The sequence below is a fragment of the Sinohyriopsis cumingii genome, chromosome 17 (assembly GCF_028554795.1).
Source record: "Sinohyriopsis cumingii isolate HCF-2022 chromosome 17, ASM2855479v2, whole genome shotgun sequence".
Lineage (NCBI taxonomy): Eukaryota > Metazoa > Mollusca > Bivalvia > Unionida > Unionidae > Sinohyriopsis > Sinohyriopsis cumingii.
This window is the reverse complement of record NC_142977.1, coordinates 86,785,307-86,801,911: the sequence shown is the minus strand read 5'-3', so window position 1 is coordinate 86,801,911 and position 16,605 is coordinate 86,785,307. Positions and strand designations below refer to the sequence as shown.

The window sequence follows — 16,605 nt, the reverse complement described above, 5'->3', positions numbered from 1 at the left end:
AATTATATCATATAGTTCGCAGAAATAAGTCTGGTTACCATAACATAATGAAATATTCTGATGATGAAAATCCTGATATGTCTGATTTTGAGAATAAAATCGCAAAAGATCTTGGCAGAAAAATAATAGGTAAATTCACCCAAGAAGGATCATATGATCATAAACGACATTGTAAAAGATAAATTATAGGTGATGCTGAACTCGATTTTATATTTGCTGATACAATGAATAGAAACACATTTATAATTCGAAGTAATGTTAATTTATCAGACGGAACTAAATTAGGTACAATGGTAAGTTATATTGATGGTGAGTCACCGCAGTTTACTGATTTAAGGTTTTCAATGCTCGCGTATGTTTCGATAAATTTATTATCGATGATAAATAGAGTTTCTGAGTTTTCTGTCACAGTCGCTATGGATTTATTTTATATCAATAAAAAAATAAAGGATTGCTAGAACGACTACATATCGGTACTTATGCATCATGGGGTGAATAGAAAATATACTTAATTATTCTGAATTCGCCGACGTTGAAATTAAGAATATTTATTGCCAAAAATATCAAATATCAAAATTGTCATCTGCGCCATCGGTATATGATCCTGTTAGCAGACATAAGACTGTTTATCTCAAAGGGCCTCGAGGTTCTGGTAAAACAACTCGTGTGATTGAATTATTTCGAAATTTTGATATAGTTGTATTAACATCTACACACAGACTCGCAAGAGAAATGAAAGAACAAAATATTAAATCAAGTTCTTATCATAAATTCTTTCAATGGAAGGGAGATAAATTGACTCATGAAGGAATGGGCGAGAAATATATTCCAAGGACTAATGTCTGGGATGAAATATGCACCGTTTCATTAGAAACATTAAAAATATTTCTTGATTGGTTATTGACAAACAATACTGCTGAAATAATGTGTGGCGGTCATGGTCAACCACCGTTTTTTGTTGGATTGTCTCCACATAAATGGCTGAAAACACTTGTGGATTATTATGAAAAAAAGAACTGATGGTCATAGAGCGCTTGATCTAGAATTAAGAGAGTTTTAGAAACTAATTAGACTAAACCGAATAAAATTCATTGTGAAATAATGCGTGAAATAATTTCAGAAACTCCTATAAATAATTTTGAAATTTAAGGAGACCAAATGATGTAATAGTTGCAAGTAGAAAGATAGTTCGTGATACACTTCAACAACAATTATTTATGTTACATAATAATAATAATAATAATAATAATAATGACTTTGTATAGCGCCTAATCTTTAGAAGCTCTAAGCGCTTTACAACATTAGACAACACCTATAAGATACAAAAACATATATAATGATATGGTTACAAAAACAAACACCGTGAAATTAGAAAACATAAGACACATGCTGAAAATATTTAAGGTAGGAAACATTATTAGGTCTTTAAGTTTGTTCATGCAGTCGAAATAAGAGAGTTTTGAGAGCACTCTTGAATGTGATCACTGTGTCTTTGTGTCTAAGTTCAGTGGGCAATTCATTCTACGTTTCTGGGCTCTGGTATGCAAAAGAACGCTGTCCATATGAAAATGTTTTCATAGTGGGAATAATGAGTATACGATTGTCAGAAGAGGAGCATAAGTATCTTGCTGGTGTGTACACGTGGGTGAGGTCAGATAGGTATGTTGGACTAGAGTCCGACAGTGAAACGTAGCACAGAGAACAAATTTTGTGTTTGATTCTGGATCGAATGGATAGCCAGTGTAGGGTACAGAGCAGCGGGGAGGTGTGCTCTGATCGTGGTACTCTAAGTATAATCCGAGCAGCTGTGTTTTGAACTTTTTGAAGTTTCTGGAGCAGATATTGAGATGAACCAGACAGAATTGAGTCACAATAGTCCAGTTTTAAAAGTACTAATGAACACACAAGTGTTTTAGTGGCATCAGCTGAAAGATATTTGCGAATTGAGCTGATGCGTCTCAGCTCAAGATATGCAGCCTTGCATATGTTCATGACATGTTGGTGCAATGTGAGAGTACTGTCCAGAGTAACACCTAGGTTTCGTACTGATTGTGTGAATTTAATGTTGGTATTGCTGATATTTATTGTTTGAGGTAAAGGATGTGAATGAGAAAGTCTTTGTGTTGTGATCAGAATGGCCTTAGTTTTATCATCATTCATCTGCAGCTTGTTACATGTCATCCATGATTTCACATCAGAAATGCACCTCTCTACACCTTGGATGGTAGCATCAACTTCAGTTAGGTGGCTAGATTTGTATATTTGGATGTCATCAGCGTACAATTGGTGAGACACTGGATGATGAGCTATAACACGTGAGAGCGACTGAGTGTATAGAATGAAGATAACAAGTCCAAGAACAGACCCCTGTGGAACACCACAACATAGATCCACTGTGCTGGAGTGTATTCCATTTGCATATAAAATTAGTGTCCTGTTGACCAAGTAGGACTTGAACCACAGTAAGGCTGTATTATGAATGCCAAATACATGCTGGAGACGGTGAAGTAATATATCATGGTCTGTTGTGTCAAATGCTGCAGACAAATCAAGGAGGGTGAGGACTGTGATCTTTCCGCTATCCAATGCAGAGAGAATGTCATTCACTACTTTTAGAAGAGTAGTTTCAGTACTGTGGCAAGGGCGATATGCAGATTATACATTGCTAAAAAGACTGTTTGAATTTTGATGAGATACAAGCTGGGATAGAACAACCTTTTCTAAGATTTTTGATATGAATGGGAGATTAGAAACTGAGCGGTAGTTCTTTAAATCGTTATGGTCTAGTGTTGGTTTCTTCAGCAGAGGCTTTACAGTGGCAGTTTTGAAAAATGATGGGAATTTCCCGGATGAGAGAGAAGTATTAATAACATCAGTTAGTGAAGGCAATACTGGATCTAAGCACTCAAGCAGCAGTGATGTTGGAATTGGATCAAGTTCACATGACTTTGGTGCACTCTTCATCAGGATTGTACGTACGAAATCCATTGAGGTTCAAATGCTGCTAATGGTTGCCGCTCAAATTCTGTATCCCAACTGTATGATGACGAGGAATCAATTGAAATTGTGGTGTCAAGCTTATCTCTAATGGTTTGTATTTTGTCACGAAGAAATTTGCAAACATGTCCTGAAGGTCGACTGGAGAGAAGGTAGTTGGAAGTGATGTACCATAAAGAAAAATGTTCAAATCTACCCGTACCATTGTTATCGACCAGCAGATACGCGACGACAGAATATCGACGTTAATATACCAGGATCGTCAGAGAAACAAAATCAGAATTAATAGTAGTCTTGGTCACACACATAAAAATGTGATGCTGACCTGTCTTGAATGTAATCGACGTCGATGTGCTACTTTACAAAAGTGAATACGGTGGCAATTGTGTGTCGTCAGGAAATACTTGTAATTGTTCACCTACAAATCTACGTTGAGGAGTAGTTGAATCTAGTCTGTAGATTGCATGTCTACCCGGAGATCTTACCACGCTAGAAGTTTTATGTGTCGTCACACTCAAAATAGGATCAGTCGCTCTTTTTTTTATCACCTTCAAGTTCAACAGGTTCATATAAATATCTTACAGTAACATTACCTAGTACTGGTTGTTTTGAAAAGTCATGTTGTTTTTTTGGTATTTTTTTTTGTAATTGCATTGATGGGTTTCATAGAAATCGCACGAGTAATTTCATTATCAATGCAGCTATCACACTTGGTAATCTTGCAACCCATTCGTGAGATCTCAAATCTTTCTGATGTATTTCCTTTGCATATTGATATCCAAATAACCGCTCAGCAAGTGTTCGATTAAATCGTTCAACAATTGCCTGATCACGATGAATTGCAGTATGTCCTCGTCTGATTTTGACGTTATGTTTTGTTTTTCATCAGAGATGATACTGCAATAAGAAATTACTTGCCCTGATCAACCTGAAATAACTGTGGCCATCGGAAGGGTCCTCGTTGATCAATTCTTTCAAAAGTAGATACAACTTCAGCTGCTGTTTTATTTGATAACGGCTCTGCTTCCTTATGTCTACTTGCAACATCAACGACGGTCAACGCGTATTTGTATGTACGTGACTGACACCTACCAATTTTAATAGTTCGTGTGGTAAAAATAAAATATCTGCTCGATGAACTTCATTTGGAATACTGACATCAAAATATGCATGCGGATTTTTTTTAGGTGGTGGTAGATACATTTGCCGTATTGACTGTCGTGCTAACCACTTTGCAGCAACAGAACGTGTTACATTTGCTGCATCAGCGAGTTTACTAATCGCTGCTCTACCCCTCCAATATCCTCTTGGGTTATAATGAATCGATTCCATTATTTTATAATAATCGGTTGATTAATTACCGGCTCCTAATACTAGTTTACCTTTCATCGCAGATCTTACCAACCAATTAGCTAATGATTCTCTGAAATATTTATTTGTTATGGAATTTAACGAATGAATCAACTTCACATCTGCAGTATCTCGTTGTTGCAAATCTTTGTTTTTATACGCTACATCACGAACGTGACATGCTTGATCAATTGCATTTATTGGATGCTCTCAAGGTCTTGGTTGATCTCTCTCGTCAAGTCGGATATCAAGTCGAGTTCCAGGACCACAATAATTATATCCGGGAAGATTTTTTCTCCTGGGTATTTAGCCCATGGAGTTGATGGTAATTTTCCTAATGAAGTAGCTATATCACCACCTGTTTTCATATGAGACGAAATAAATGTATATATATATTTGTACCACATTTCACACACTTGCCTGTAAGGGCACGCTTTTTATTTTTTGTTATTACTGTTGTTAATCCACTTGTGGGGGTGGATGCTCGACATCGAACACAATATAAATCCATATTATTTATTATATTTGTATGACATGGATGTCATTGATTTCTCAGCAACACAAAATCAAGAGCCAGTCAAGCATCATCCAGCACTACCAAATTCAATCAGAGCAATTATGATAGGTCCATCTGGGTCTGGTAAGATGCAATCATTACTTAATCTGATAATGAGATGGCTCAGATGGGATAAGTTGTATTTAGTAGCTCCGTCAGTTGACGATCTGAGATGTTACGATGTACTTAAAGATTTTAATGAAAACGCAAAAATTTTTGGACGAGGATGGTAATGATATTATTGATTTTATCACCGATATTGATGAAGCCCCATCTGTAGATGACCTCAATGGATTTATTAATAATCTCGTAGTATAACGACGTAATGCTGGACAACAATCAAATTCAGCTAGAATATTTTCTCGAGGCAGACATAAAAATACCGATTTTATATACGTTACTCAGCGATATACACAAATACCTAAAGTGATCAGAGATAACTGCAATATTTTAGTTGTGTTTAATCGATACACATACTCTGCGAAATATTCATCAGACCTGGTGTTCAGGGTATATGGACCTGATTAGGTACAAAAACTTCTTTTCAAAAGCACAATCTGCTCCACACGGATTTAAAACAATAAATTTACATGATCCTCGATCACGATATCGTATAGGTCTTGATAAAATCTTTGGATAAAAAGTCAGCAGCAGAGAGGATGCGACCACAAATAAGTGTCACAGTGGGCAAACAAAATTTTAAAGAAAAAAAAACAAAACAACAAAGATAAAGTAACGAATTAAACTAACCCAATTAGGGAAACTCTCGGTTTTGGTTAGAGGCTTCAGTTTCACGTTATTGACCTTTTATTTTCATTTTTCATATGAAGCTTCATTTTTCAAAAATGGACCATCCAGCAAGTGGTCCGTTCTCCCTCTCTGCTGCTCTAGTCCATATTGTGAATAAACATTTATATGCATATATGCTAGTGTAATTCAGAGAATATATAGATGTCCGATCAACACGATGTTGTGGAAACGTAGTGTTCATATAAAAGCTAGTAGAATCAGTATTGATAGGTACAGTATAATAATATCATACTGTGAATTAATTTGTAATTGTTGTAAATAAATTAGACATGTTAATCTCATGCCTATTTATATGTACCATAGGCAGAATATGCTATAAATTAAATGCATGCGAAAAAAAGGTAAAATAAACATAGCTTTACATAAGTTTGGTTGAGGTTATTATACAACTGTGAATTATATGTAACCCTTGTAATTTAGGAACCGTGCCCTTTACAGCATGATAAATCTTAGGGTAGAGTGAAAAAGATAACTTTAAAACACGGATATCTAATAATTCTTGAATTGTGCATATATATATATATATATATATATATATATATATATATATATATATATATATATATATATATATATATATATATATATATATATATAAGTGATAATATTTTGTGCATGAAATAATACCAATTGAAATATTTATTGTACTCTCATGACATTTAAGAAATTTTACCATCGATGATACGAATAGGTGATAGTTAACCGGTGAATCTAAGTAAATGGTCAGTTTATTTAATAAACGTAGAATATTGATATTATCCGAATTTGAAGATGGTAATACATGCTTTATCATTTTAATGCTACATTACGTCCATAGTTTCCGCATAACACCGAAATGTATTACGATGTTCTGAGAAATTAGTCGGGAGAGAAGAGTCCTATGGAAAATGAGCTCAGCAACTCTCCACGGATTGTGTGTGATCTGTAATGCAGACCTGATACTTGCGCCCAGATTTGGTCTCCTTGACTGAGATGAACAAGTGCAGTACACGGGGCAACTGACCATGAATTTAACACGGCCATCACTGTACTGCATAATGTGACGCCATTACGGACAACATTCACGACGGGAGTTGGGTTGTGGTCTGAAGATATTGCCAAGAGAACAATATAAAGACCTGCGACAGGCGCTGTAAACACACCACTGGAGGTTTGGTATGCATTTCCACGATTTTCATAAATATCATCAAACACAATTTTTTGACCTGTTCTGAATGTGGTGAGGGTCGATTTTAGAAGTCCTGATACTGCCACTTGCTGGGATCTAGCTAGGACTTCTGCAATAATGAAGGAAAGCAGTGTATTTATAAATTTAAATAAAAACTTTTTCGCATTTAAACAAGAGAGATAAAATTAAAGGTATCCTGTGAGTTCTTCGAAGAAATGGTAAGGTCTCTTTTGTTTTAAAATGAAAACTCTTATCTACAAGTTGACATTAGTTTTAAAAAGTATAACTTGCGTCCAACTACCATTGGAATCCACAAGTTCAAAATATCCATTTATGGATTCATTAGTTTTCAATCGAAGGAATACAGAATCATTGAATGCTCTGAAGTATCATCAGCTTGTACACTGACGTTATGATGGAAGAATGGAAAAATATTCTTCTTGAAATTGTTAGACATTATATCGTGAGTCACATAGACTGAGTTGTAATGATGAAATCTATTTTAAAATGCCCGACGAAAACTAATATAATAAAGAAACTAATTCGGTTGAACGGTCGTGCTCATGTAAGCGCACATAATTAAAAGTGGATATGATACAAATACTCGAATAGTTAACAACATTTAAATTATTTTGGCATAACTATATATTTTAAAATGTAATTGAAATGTATTAAATTTGATTTGCTAATGAAAGTTGTACTTACTAGTAATTTTGTTTTCGACATCTTTTTCAATAATCTTTACCTTGGTCTCAAAATTTGCTAATCTTTCTCCATGATCTTTCTTAGCACTTCGCATATCTGTACTGATATTATTCATATCTGTCTTCAGACTGCTCACATTTGATTGTACGTGACCAATATAGTTCTCTAAAGTTATTACAATGGCCTTTTGTGATTTCAGATCATCTGAAATCAAATAGTCAACGAATCATTAAACTAATCCGTAATTTACCTATGCAATATTTGGAACATTAATGCATGCATTGATACATGTGCGCAGAGACGTTTAGATTAACATTTAATCTTACTTATTTACATACATTTAGTACTGAGTACATCTGTATTTATGCTACCAATATCCGATGCTATATTACCCATATCAATCTTCAAACCAAACTGACCACATTTGCTTTGACTTTTGACTAATATCAAAATATGTAACCAAGACTTTATGTCCTTTGATCTCATCTGAAAACAAATAGTGAATCAGTTGATGACCCTGTTGTACAGCCGGCGAATAACTAATAAATAAATTAATCATACATATATTTATCTTTTTGCACACGAATACACGCTTTTATGCATATGTGCATGTATGTACAGAAAGACTTGACGAGTAACAGCAATCGTACTTGCTTACCTACAGCCACACACTCAATTACATTTTTCCATCTATCTAACGTCTTGAAAACTGAACATAACCATGAAAGAATAAAATGACTTGCCTGCTTTTCAAAACATTGGTGATAAAACAAACTCACTGATACTTATCCTTAGACAGTGTTGTAGTTTGGCAAATAATGTTATCTATGAAGACTGATTACAAAGAACTTACTCCTGCTAAAATGTAAGTCAAATATATTTTATTCTCCTTTGACAGTATGTTTGTAGTCAAAACATATAGATGGTATAGGCTGAATTATCTAGGGCAGTCCTTTTGCGCATTCCTTATATAAGTTAGTTAAAATATAGGGACGTTTAGTTTCTATTCTACTAGAGATTTTGCAATAAAAACCCGTATGTACTTTTTTCCTACAAAATCTGTTTTATATTTATCTAGGATTGGAATTGCAAGATGTTTTATGTCCTTCGGTAAGTTTTAAAATATTTTTTGAAAATATCCAGCGAAAGGCTAATAATATGGTCCCCTACAGATACAAAATTCATCACCATGATCAACTCAACCTTATGTTTAATTATTCTTACCTTCGAACAGCTGTAGCTTCTTTTCAAGTGCATCGACACGCTTTTCAGCCATTATGCGAAGGGCCTTTTCTTTCTCCAATCCTCTTTGCATGCTCTCTATTTTCTTTAGGCCAAAATATTCTAAACTGTTAATTCCAAATCCTATGCTCGCATTGAAATCTCTACGTCCTCCTCGTGGATGATCATTGCCTTGACAGTCCTGTTTGGAGTGGGAAATCGTCCGGTTTAAGGCTTCAGTATTCTCTCTTCTTTCTATACGCTCCTGGTGTAAATCCTTTCGTAAGTTTAAAATGTATTCCAACAAATTCAGTAGTTCTTTCTCTGTTCTCGAAAGCTGGACATCGTCCTTATTAGAAGACAAAAAGCTACATTTATGCAACAATAAAAATAAAATTAAGGTACTCATGTTTGTGAAAGACACCATTTTCTTTTCGAGGTTTCGATTATTAATATTATTCAGGCTGTAGTTATAGTTCTGGTGTCAAGTTTTTATTACATGCAATTACAATGTTTCTTTCCTTGGGCATGTGACACTTAAGATATGGGTTCAACTAACATAACTTCCTGTTAAATGAAGGGACATACAGCATACTCACGTTGCAGTCGGAAAAGCGATGTCTAAAATCATTACCTTCTGATCAACTGTGCAACTCATTACGCACCACTACCATAAAATACATAAAATATCACGTGGTTCTCTAGTATTAGGCCATTGCTTTAACGAATACAATTGTGAGCATGAGCAAATTCTTGACAAAGTCTTTTTTCGACATGTATGTGCTTATAGTTATAACATTGTTATTTGGAGAAACAGTAGCATAAAAGGACATTTTGTCAGACTCTTGACGTTATTCATTGTTAATTTGAAATATATCTTGTCAAATCCAAAAATAGAAACTAGCAATGACATGAAGTAATTATTATTATTATTTTTATTTTTATTATTATTATTATTATTATTATTATTATTATTATTGTCGTTGCTGCTTTTGTAAAAAATATGTACCGACAATGGTACATGTTTTCACAATTTATGTCAAGTTGTCTTGATTGTGCTGGTGTCTCCTATGTCTGCTGAAGGTGGAGCGAACTTGAGAAGCCATATATTATAACACATTATTGAATTTATCATGCCGAGGGAATGGGAGCAATACCCAAGATCACACGGAGGCAGCCGACCATGTCTAGCTTGGGCTGATATCGAACTGGCAAACCCGCAACCAGAGAAAAACATCATCTACTTTGGACGGGTGGCCAAGTACTCTGGCATGTATCGTGCTGGGGATTGACTACTGAAGAGCGAAGTGTGTTGCCACTGAACTGTATAGACCATACCATTTATTTAAGGAGCCTCTGTCTGCCAGATTAAATGTACAGCTTGCTTTCGATACGATGGGAGTGTGCGGGCAATGCCTCTTATTACAGAGGTTAGCTGATTTCAGATTTACCGGTCCCCATTTAATTCATCATTAAACATTTTCAGAGTTAGATATAAAACAAAATTAAAAACAGAGGTTATAAACTAAAGGTTGATAATATATTATACACATGAACGACATTTTGAAAGCACATATTACGTTTTCCGGTCTCATTAGGAAAAGAAATCGTCGATATTTATATCTAAACGGAAATACATTTATATGACTTTACCTGCCCATATAAAGGGAAATTACAACATGTCTGTCACTGACAAAGGTTGCAGGAGTTATTGTACCTCGTTCGGCTCATATACACGAGTCAAATATATGATGTACATGTACGTTTTTTCTCTTCAGCATCCTGTGCACTGGGCACGCAGAACCATCCAAGTTTCATAACGCGAAATGTATTCAAAGAAAGTACCGTATTTTCTAAATGTAGGCAGAGGTTATGTTTGCACAAGTAAAGAAATCTGAGAGTCAACACCTATTTTTTTATAACAATGTTTTAAATCACAGAACGAATTCTTGCAAACGAGCTTTCATGGACCGCTAATGTTGTTTCTGAAGAAAGAAAAAAAAATGGCGCCTAGACTATGCTGAAATTTAAAAGCTGGATAATTTTAATTATATAGCACAAAATAAATAATGCGTTTTTATAGTTTCAACAGTCTTCAGGGAGGTGATGTAAATATTCCATAAGTTTAACATAAGAGCAAGAATCTTAGTACCTATTAGCTGACACGTTTGGATGGAATTAAAATATGATCAAGTCTAGTTGTATTAAACAAAATATTTCAAGAGTATAAACGTGTTGATTTGACAAGTTTACAAATTTAAAATAGACGAAGACTCTCTGATTTCATAGAATAATGCCACAGAGATTATCTTTATAGATGAAGACTCACTGATTATATTGAATAATGACATAGAGATAATCTTTATAAATGAAGACTTACTGGTTATAACGAATGATGCCATAGAGATAATTATTAAAGATGAAGACTCACTGATTACATCGAGTGCTGACATAGAGATAATCTTTATAGGAGAAGACTTACCGATTACATCCAATGATGCCACAGAGATAATGATAATCTTTATAGGTGAAGACTTACCAATTACATCTAATGATGCCATAGAGATCATCTTTATAGATGAAGACTTACCGATTACATCCAATGATGCCACAGAGATAATCTTTATAGGTGAAGACTTACCAATTACATCCAATGATGCCATAGAGATCATCTTTATAGAAGAAGACTTACCGATTACATCCAATGATGCCATAGAGATAATTATCATAGATGAAGACTCACTGATTACATCGAGTGCCGACATAGAGATAATCTTTATAGGTGAAGACTAGCAGCAGAGAGGGTGAATCCCACAAGCTATTTCGCTTAACAGAACCTTCTATCGAGGACATTTTAGACAGAGATATTATTTTCACAAAATCAACCCTCTATTCAGAAAACATGACAAAATGGGCTTTCTCTGCTGACTTGGAAGAGTTATCTCATGAAAATATCTACCTATACAACTATTTCTTGATACAAGGGTCTATCTTGCGAAAACACTCGGGATGTTCAGCCCTCTCTGCTGCTCTGTTAAAGTCCCTGGCAGGGTTTGCCTGCAGTCGCCGTTTCTGCTGCTGTAAATTAAAAATTTAAGTTAACAATAATGGCCAACATCGGAGAAGCACATTCAGCTAGACTAGCTCGAGAGCGACTAGAAGCAATAAAAAATTTCCTCCTGTACGAGATAGTGTAAGACAAAAATTACAAGAACGTCAGCAAGCACAAGTTGAATTTGCAACGGGTACAGAAGAATTATTTAAACCCGTTACAACAGCTACTGAAAAGGCTCCGATGGTCGCTGAAAGAGCTTTACTGGGAGAACCTAAGGATGATATCAAGGATGAAGAGGAACGAAGAAAGGGTATTCTTCCAGTGTTACAAAAAACCGCTAAGCGAGCCAAACAAACAAAAAAACTTTTACAAAAACTTCCAACTGATATAGCTGCAGCTCAACCCGGCGAAGAAATACTTGAGGGTATTGGACAAATTCGTACTGAACTCGCGTCTAAACCAATAAAGGAAAATATTGGACTGAATGCAAAATTTAGGGAGGGTTTTGCTGAAGATATTAAAAATACTACAAGAGAAGAATTGCCCAGAAAAATATTAATTAGTATGTTTAATAAATCTAGTATCTTAAAACCCGGATTTGAAAAAATAAATGATGATAATTTTATTAAATGGATATATCGAATATATAAAAACAAAAAACAAGCCAGAGATGATGATTTAGAATACAGAGGTCTCCTTGATGAAGTAAAAAGAGTTTATAACGAACAGGTAAAACAACTAGAATTCCCCCAGCAGAAACCTTCTACACCTTTGCAACAACCACGGCGGAGGATAATATACCCTGACCTAGTCCCGTTAGGTGAATATGAGGTTGCATCTGAACAAAGTCCACGTCGTCAAAAATCCGAGAAAACTAGGTCGCCGATAATTGGTTTAACAACATCTCCTGAAAGTTTACCGCAAGATGTTTTAACCCCGAGAATTGACCAAAAACTGGAGAGGGTTTAAATATTTGTCCTGATAATATCATCAATGATGTATCACGGTTAGAAGTTCTCATAGGAGGAGCGCGGGCTGGAAACAACTCACCAGAAATAATTAATGAAGCGGCCGATATCTGTCAGCGATTATTTCGCGGCGGCATCATGGATGCTCACATTTTTCGAGAACTTATTGATGAACTCCCGGACAGCGACTGAAAGTCGCCGCGATTAGAGAAATAACTAATTAAATAAAATGATTGTACACAATTCTCATCGTAGACCAGTCATGGTCAGGGTTGTAAATTCACGAGTACCTGTATACAGGATGACTTATGGAAATGGACTCGGCGATGATGTCAGGGGTTTATTCGCGAGAATGGCACCTAAAGCAATACCGATTGCAAAACAATTATCAATAAAAGCTATTGATGTTATCAGAGATAAAGCTACTGGCGCTGTTGGTAGCGCTGCCAGTAAAGCATTCTTGGCAATCAAGGATAGATTAGCGCGATTAATACGCAGAAAACCTCCGCCGGTAAACTTACCAGCCACCGCAGACATGCCTGCAAATGTTAGTAAAGTAATAAACGAAGCCGCAAATCAAAAACTAGCAGCGCTGATAAATCCTGAACAAATAAATACAAGTTTGGTGGCGGGAAGTGGTCTTCGTTTTAGACGATAACTTCTATAATAAAATGTTTAAACGGGAATCCGACCCAGCATTCGACATGGACGAACCGGTCCTTAAAAATGAATCAGTGCGTGATAATCACTATTACTCTTATGACGCACGAGAACCAAATAAACGAGGACGAATTGAACTTCAGGTTCAAGATACAAGTAGATATTTCCTGCCAGCTGAAGCATTTATTGAAGTAGAAGGTGAAATTATAAAAACAGATGATACAGTATACGGGGATGCAGTTAAAATTGGTTTTGTCAATAACGGAATTATGGCCTTGTTTGATAGTGCTATCTACATGATTGATGGAAAAAATATTGAATCGATTCAGAAGGATGTCGATGTTGCTACAACAATAATTGGTCTAGCAAAATATTCTGATGATTATGCAAGATCAGCTGGTCCATCAATGATGTTTGCCAAGGACGCATCTAATTTTCTTGACAGTGATCAGTTTATTATTAGACGACCAAAAACCCGTGCTGCTCCTAATCCTGCTGATATCGATGTGGAAGACATGATTATTAGCGCTAATACAGAATTTAATTTAGGTTTCGCTGCACGTAGACAAATGTTGAAAGGTAATCGTAGAAATTTTTCATGTGCCATTCCGCTGTCGCACATCTTTGGATTTTGCAGAGATGTCAGAAAGGTAATTTTTGGAGCAAAACATACGGTCGTGGTTGTTAGAAAAACCAAGGACAATGATGCTATATGGCGACCCCTAGGTGACGCTGGTAAGGTAAACATAACAAAACTATCACTGTGGATGCCGGTAATGACTCCTGCAATTGCTGAAGAACAGCGACTGCTTTCTTTTATGGATCAAGGTGGTAAATTGTTGTTATCGTGGCTTACAACAACCACAGATAGTATTCAAAATACCAATAACGGTTTATTCACATGGCATATAGCATCACAGCAGGGAGTTTCCGCGCCGCGACATATTTTCATTGCTCTTCAGGATGTTGCACGGGTGGGTAATGAAACACGTTCGCATATGATATTTGATCAACTTGGTATCACTGACGTTTCTCTGAGAATAAACGGGCTTCAAGAACCATCTGAGAACATACTGTTAGATTTTGGTAATAATAGTGTTGCACGTGCATATCAACGCTTGACGAAATATCTAGCGCGTGATCTAAATATCGATACTGGTTTGCAAATATCACAATTGGATTTTATCTCTCATTATCCAATCTATTACTTCTCGTTAGAGCATCTTGATTTAACCAGACAGTCTGTCGTCGATATACACTTTCGGGCTACCGTGAATAGAGACCTAGGAGCTATAGCTAATTACAGAGCAATCGCGGTCATACTTTCCGATAAAACAATGTTACTTGAAGGTGCTGGCGGCCGAATGAGATTCGTTGATGCACCAGTGGAAAACATGTAAACAATTAGATCAATCGCGTTTATTATAAAAATGTCATACAGTCACGTTAATGTCACTCTGACTCCTGGTCAGGTGAAAAAATTACAATCGAAGAACGCGAGCACATGTGGGACAAAAATAACACTAAAGCACGATCAGCTAATGGGCGGTCCAAACAAACTGTCGCTGACTAAAACCCAACTAAAACATTTCAGTAAAGCAGCGCAGGCGAAAACTGGAACTCAACTTGATTTCTCTCCTGCAGCTGTCAAAATATGATTAAAACCGGCGGTATATTTCCTCTTTTCGCAGCGTTACCAGCGCTGATAGCAGCTGCCGCTCCCGCTGTTGCAAAAGCCACGCCGTTGGGTGCAGCTGGTTACGCAGGAACTAAACTAGCACAAAAAATCACTGGCGGAGGAATCAAAAAATAGGGCCGAGGGCTAAGACTTCCAGGAACTCCACCATCATGGTACCCAAAACGGTTTTGAAAAATGCTAGCGTAAAAACACAAAGTGTTTTAACACCGATGTCAAATTTTGATTTGCTCGATGCTGTTAAACAATTAAATATAAAAAATTTCAGAGGTGTCTTTATGCGAGATCAATTACCACAACAACCGAATAATCCAGAAACCGGAATTATTAATCTTGATACCAGCGATGGTCCAGGAACTCACTGGGTTGCTTACGCGATCGATCCACGTGGAATTATCTATTTTGATTCGTATGGGTTAGCACCACCAGTTGAATTTCTCCGATATACAAAATCATCCCCCCGACAAAGTCAAGGTCAACGACAAAGGTTTGGTACTCAACGCTACCAACACAAACACTGACCGATCCTCCGATATGTGGCCGTGAGGTATTAAATGTTCTTGATGCGATCTCGAAATCAGCGAGTTCACCTCACAAAATTGTGCACGAGTTTACCATGGGTCGATTTAAACAGTTTCCTATCAAAGAATGGTTGATATTTACGGAAGATCTCTTATCGAAACAAAGATATAAAAATAACGCGCCGACTTGGATTTATCAAAATATGCAACCAAAGATGAAATCGATAATCTTTTAACGTTAACCGGAATAGACCCAGATGAGGTTGTTATTTTTCAGGACCGGCACGGAAAACTAAAAACCAGAGATATCAAATGGCATGAAATAATTCGTAGGGTTATTGGAGCCACTCCGGGTAACCTTCCTGTGTTCACCGACAGCGGAAAAATCAGAGATTCGCTGATATCAATCGCGGCGCTTCGAGATGATACGCAGAAAGCTGCAGGGGAATGTATAGCGAAGACCGGTGATACAATGACAGGTGAACTCAATCTCGGCAACAACAAAATAACCGCGTTGAAAGATCCAACATCGCCGGAAGATGCCGCAACAAAAAATTATGTTGACGCCGTTGACGGTAAACTAACCACGTTGCGAGCCGAGTATGATGTCCATGTAAACTCGTTCACAAGACTTCGAAGAAACTTTCAAAAAACCGATGATGCCACGGATAAGTTCTTTGGAACTCCTCCCGTCATCGACATGAAACTTTCTGATATCAAGACCAACATTGACACGATCAAACAAACACAGCAGGATATCGTAACGGGGATTCCTGAGATCGTTAACAAAACCAGTTTGATTAAAGTCCCCACTGGAGTTACTCCCGGGCATATCACCAACATAGTATACACGGTATCATCGGGATTCGCAACATGGTCCAAACAAAATAATACTATC

The 16,605-nt window shown here is 36.4% G+C and overlaps 1 protein-coding gene across 1 annotated transcript; it reads right to left on the bottom strand.

The window, feature by feature from the left end:
* Positions 1–532: 532 nt before the first annotated feature.
* On the bottom strand, positions 533–9,414 carry LOC149779372 (uncharacterized). The gene is made up of 4 exons (XM_089940003.1): positions 9,396–9,414; positions 8,811–9,156; positions 7,587–7,790; positions 533–6,990 (listed from the first exon to the last, which is right to left on the bottom strand). The coding sequence occupies exons 2-4, from the start codon at positions 8,899–8,901 to the stop codon at positions 6,572–6,574; spliced, it is 714 nt and encodes a 237-aa protein (XP_089796129.1). The 5' UTR covers positions 8,902–9,156; positions 9,396–9,414; the 3' UTR covers positions 533–6,571.
* Positions 9,415–16,605: the final 7,191 nt, after the last annotated feature.

Bases quoted from the DNA above. Each gene is read 5' to 3' on its own strand.
- LOC149779372 (XM_089940003.1), bottom strand. From the start codon at position 8,901: ATGCAAAGAGGATTGGAGAAAGAAAAGGCCCTTCGCATAATGGCTGAA. The intron at 7,791-8,810 runs GTAAGAATAATT...ATTTGATTTCAG, and splicing joins GAAGCTACAGCTGTTCGAAG to ATGATCTGAAATCACAAAAG. The intron at 6,991-7,586 runs GTAAGTACAACT...TCATTATTGCAG, and splicing joins TGTCGAAAACAAAATTACTA to AAGTCCTAGCTAGATCCCAG.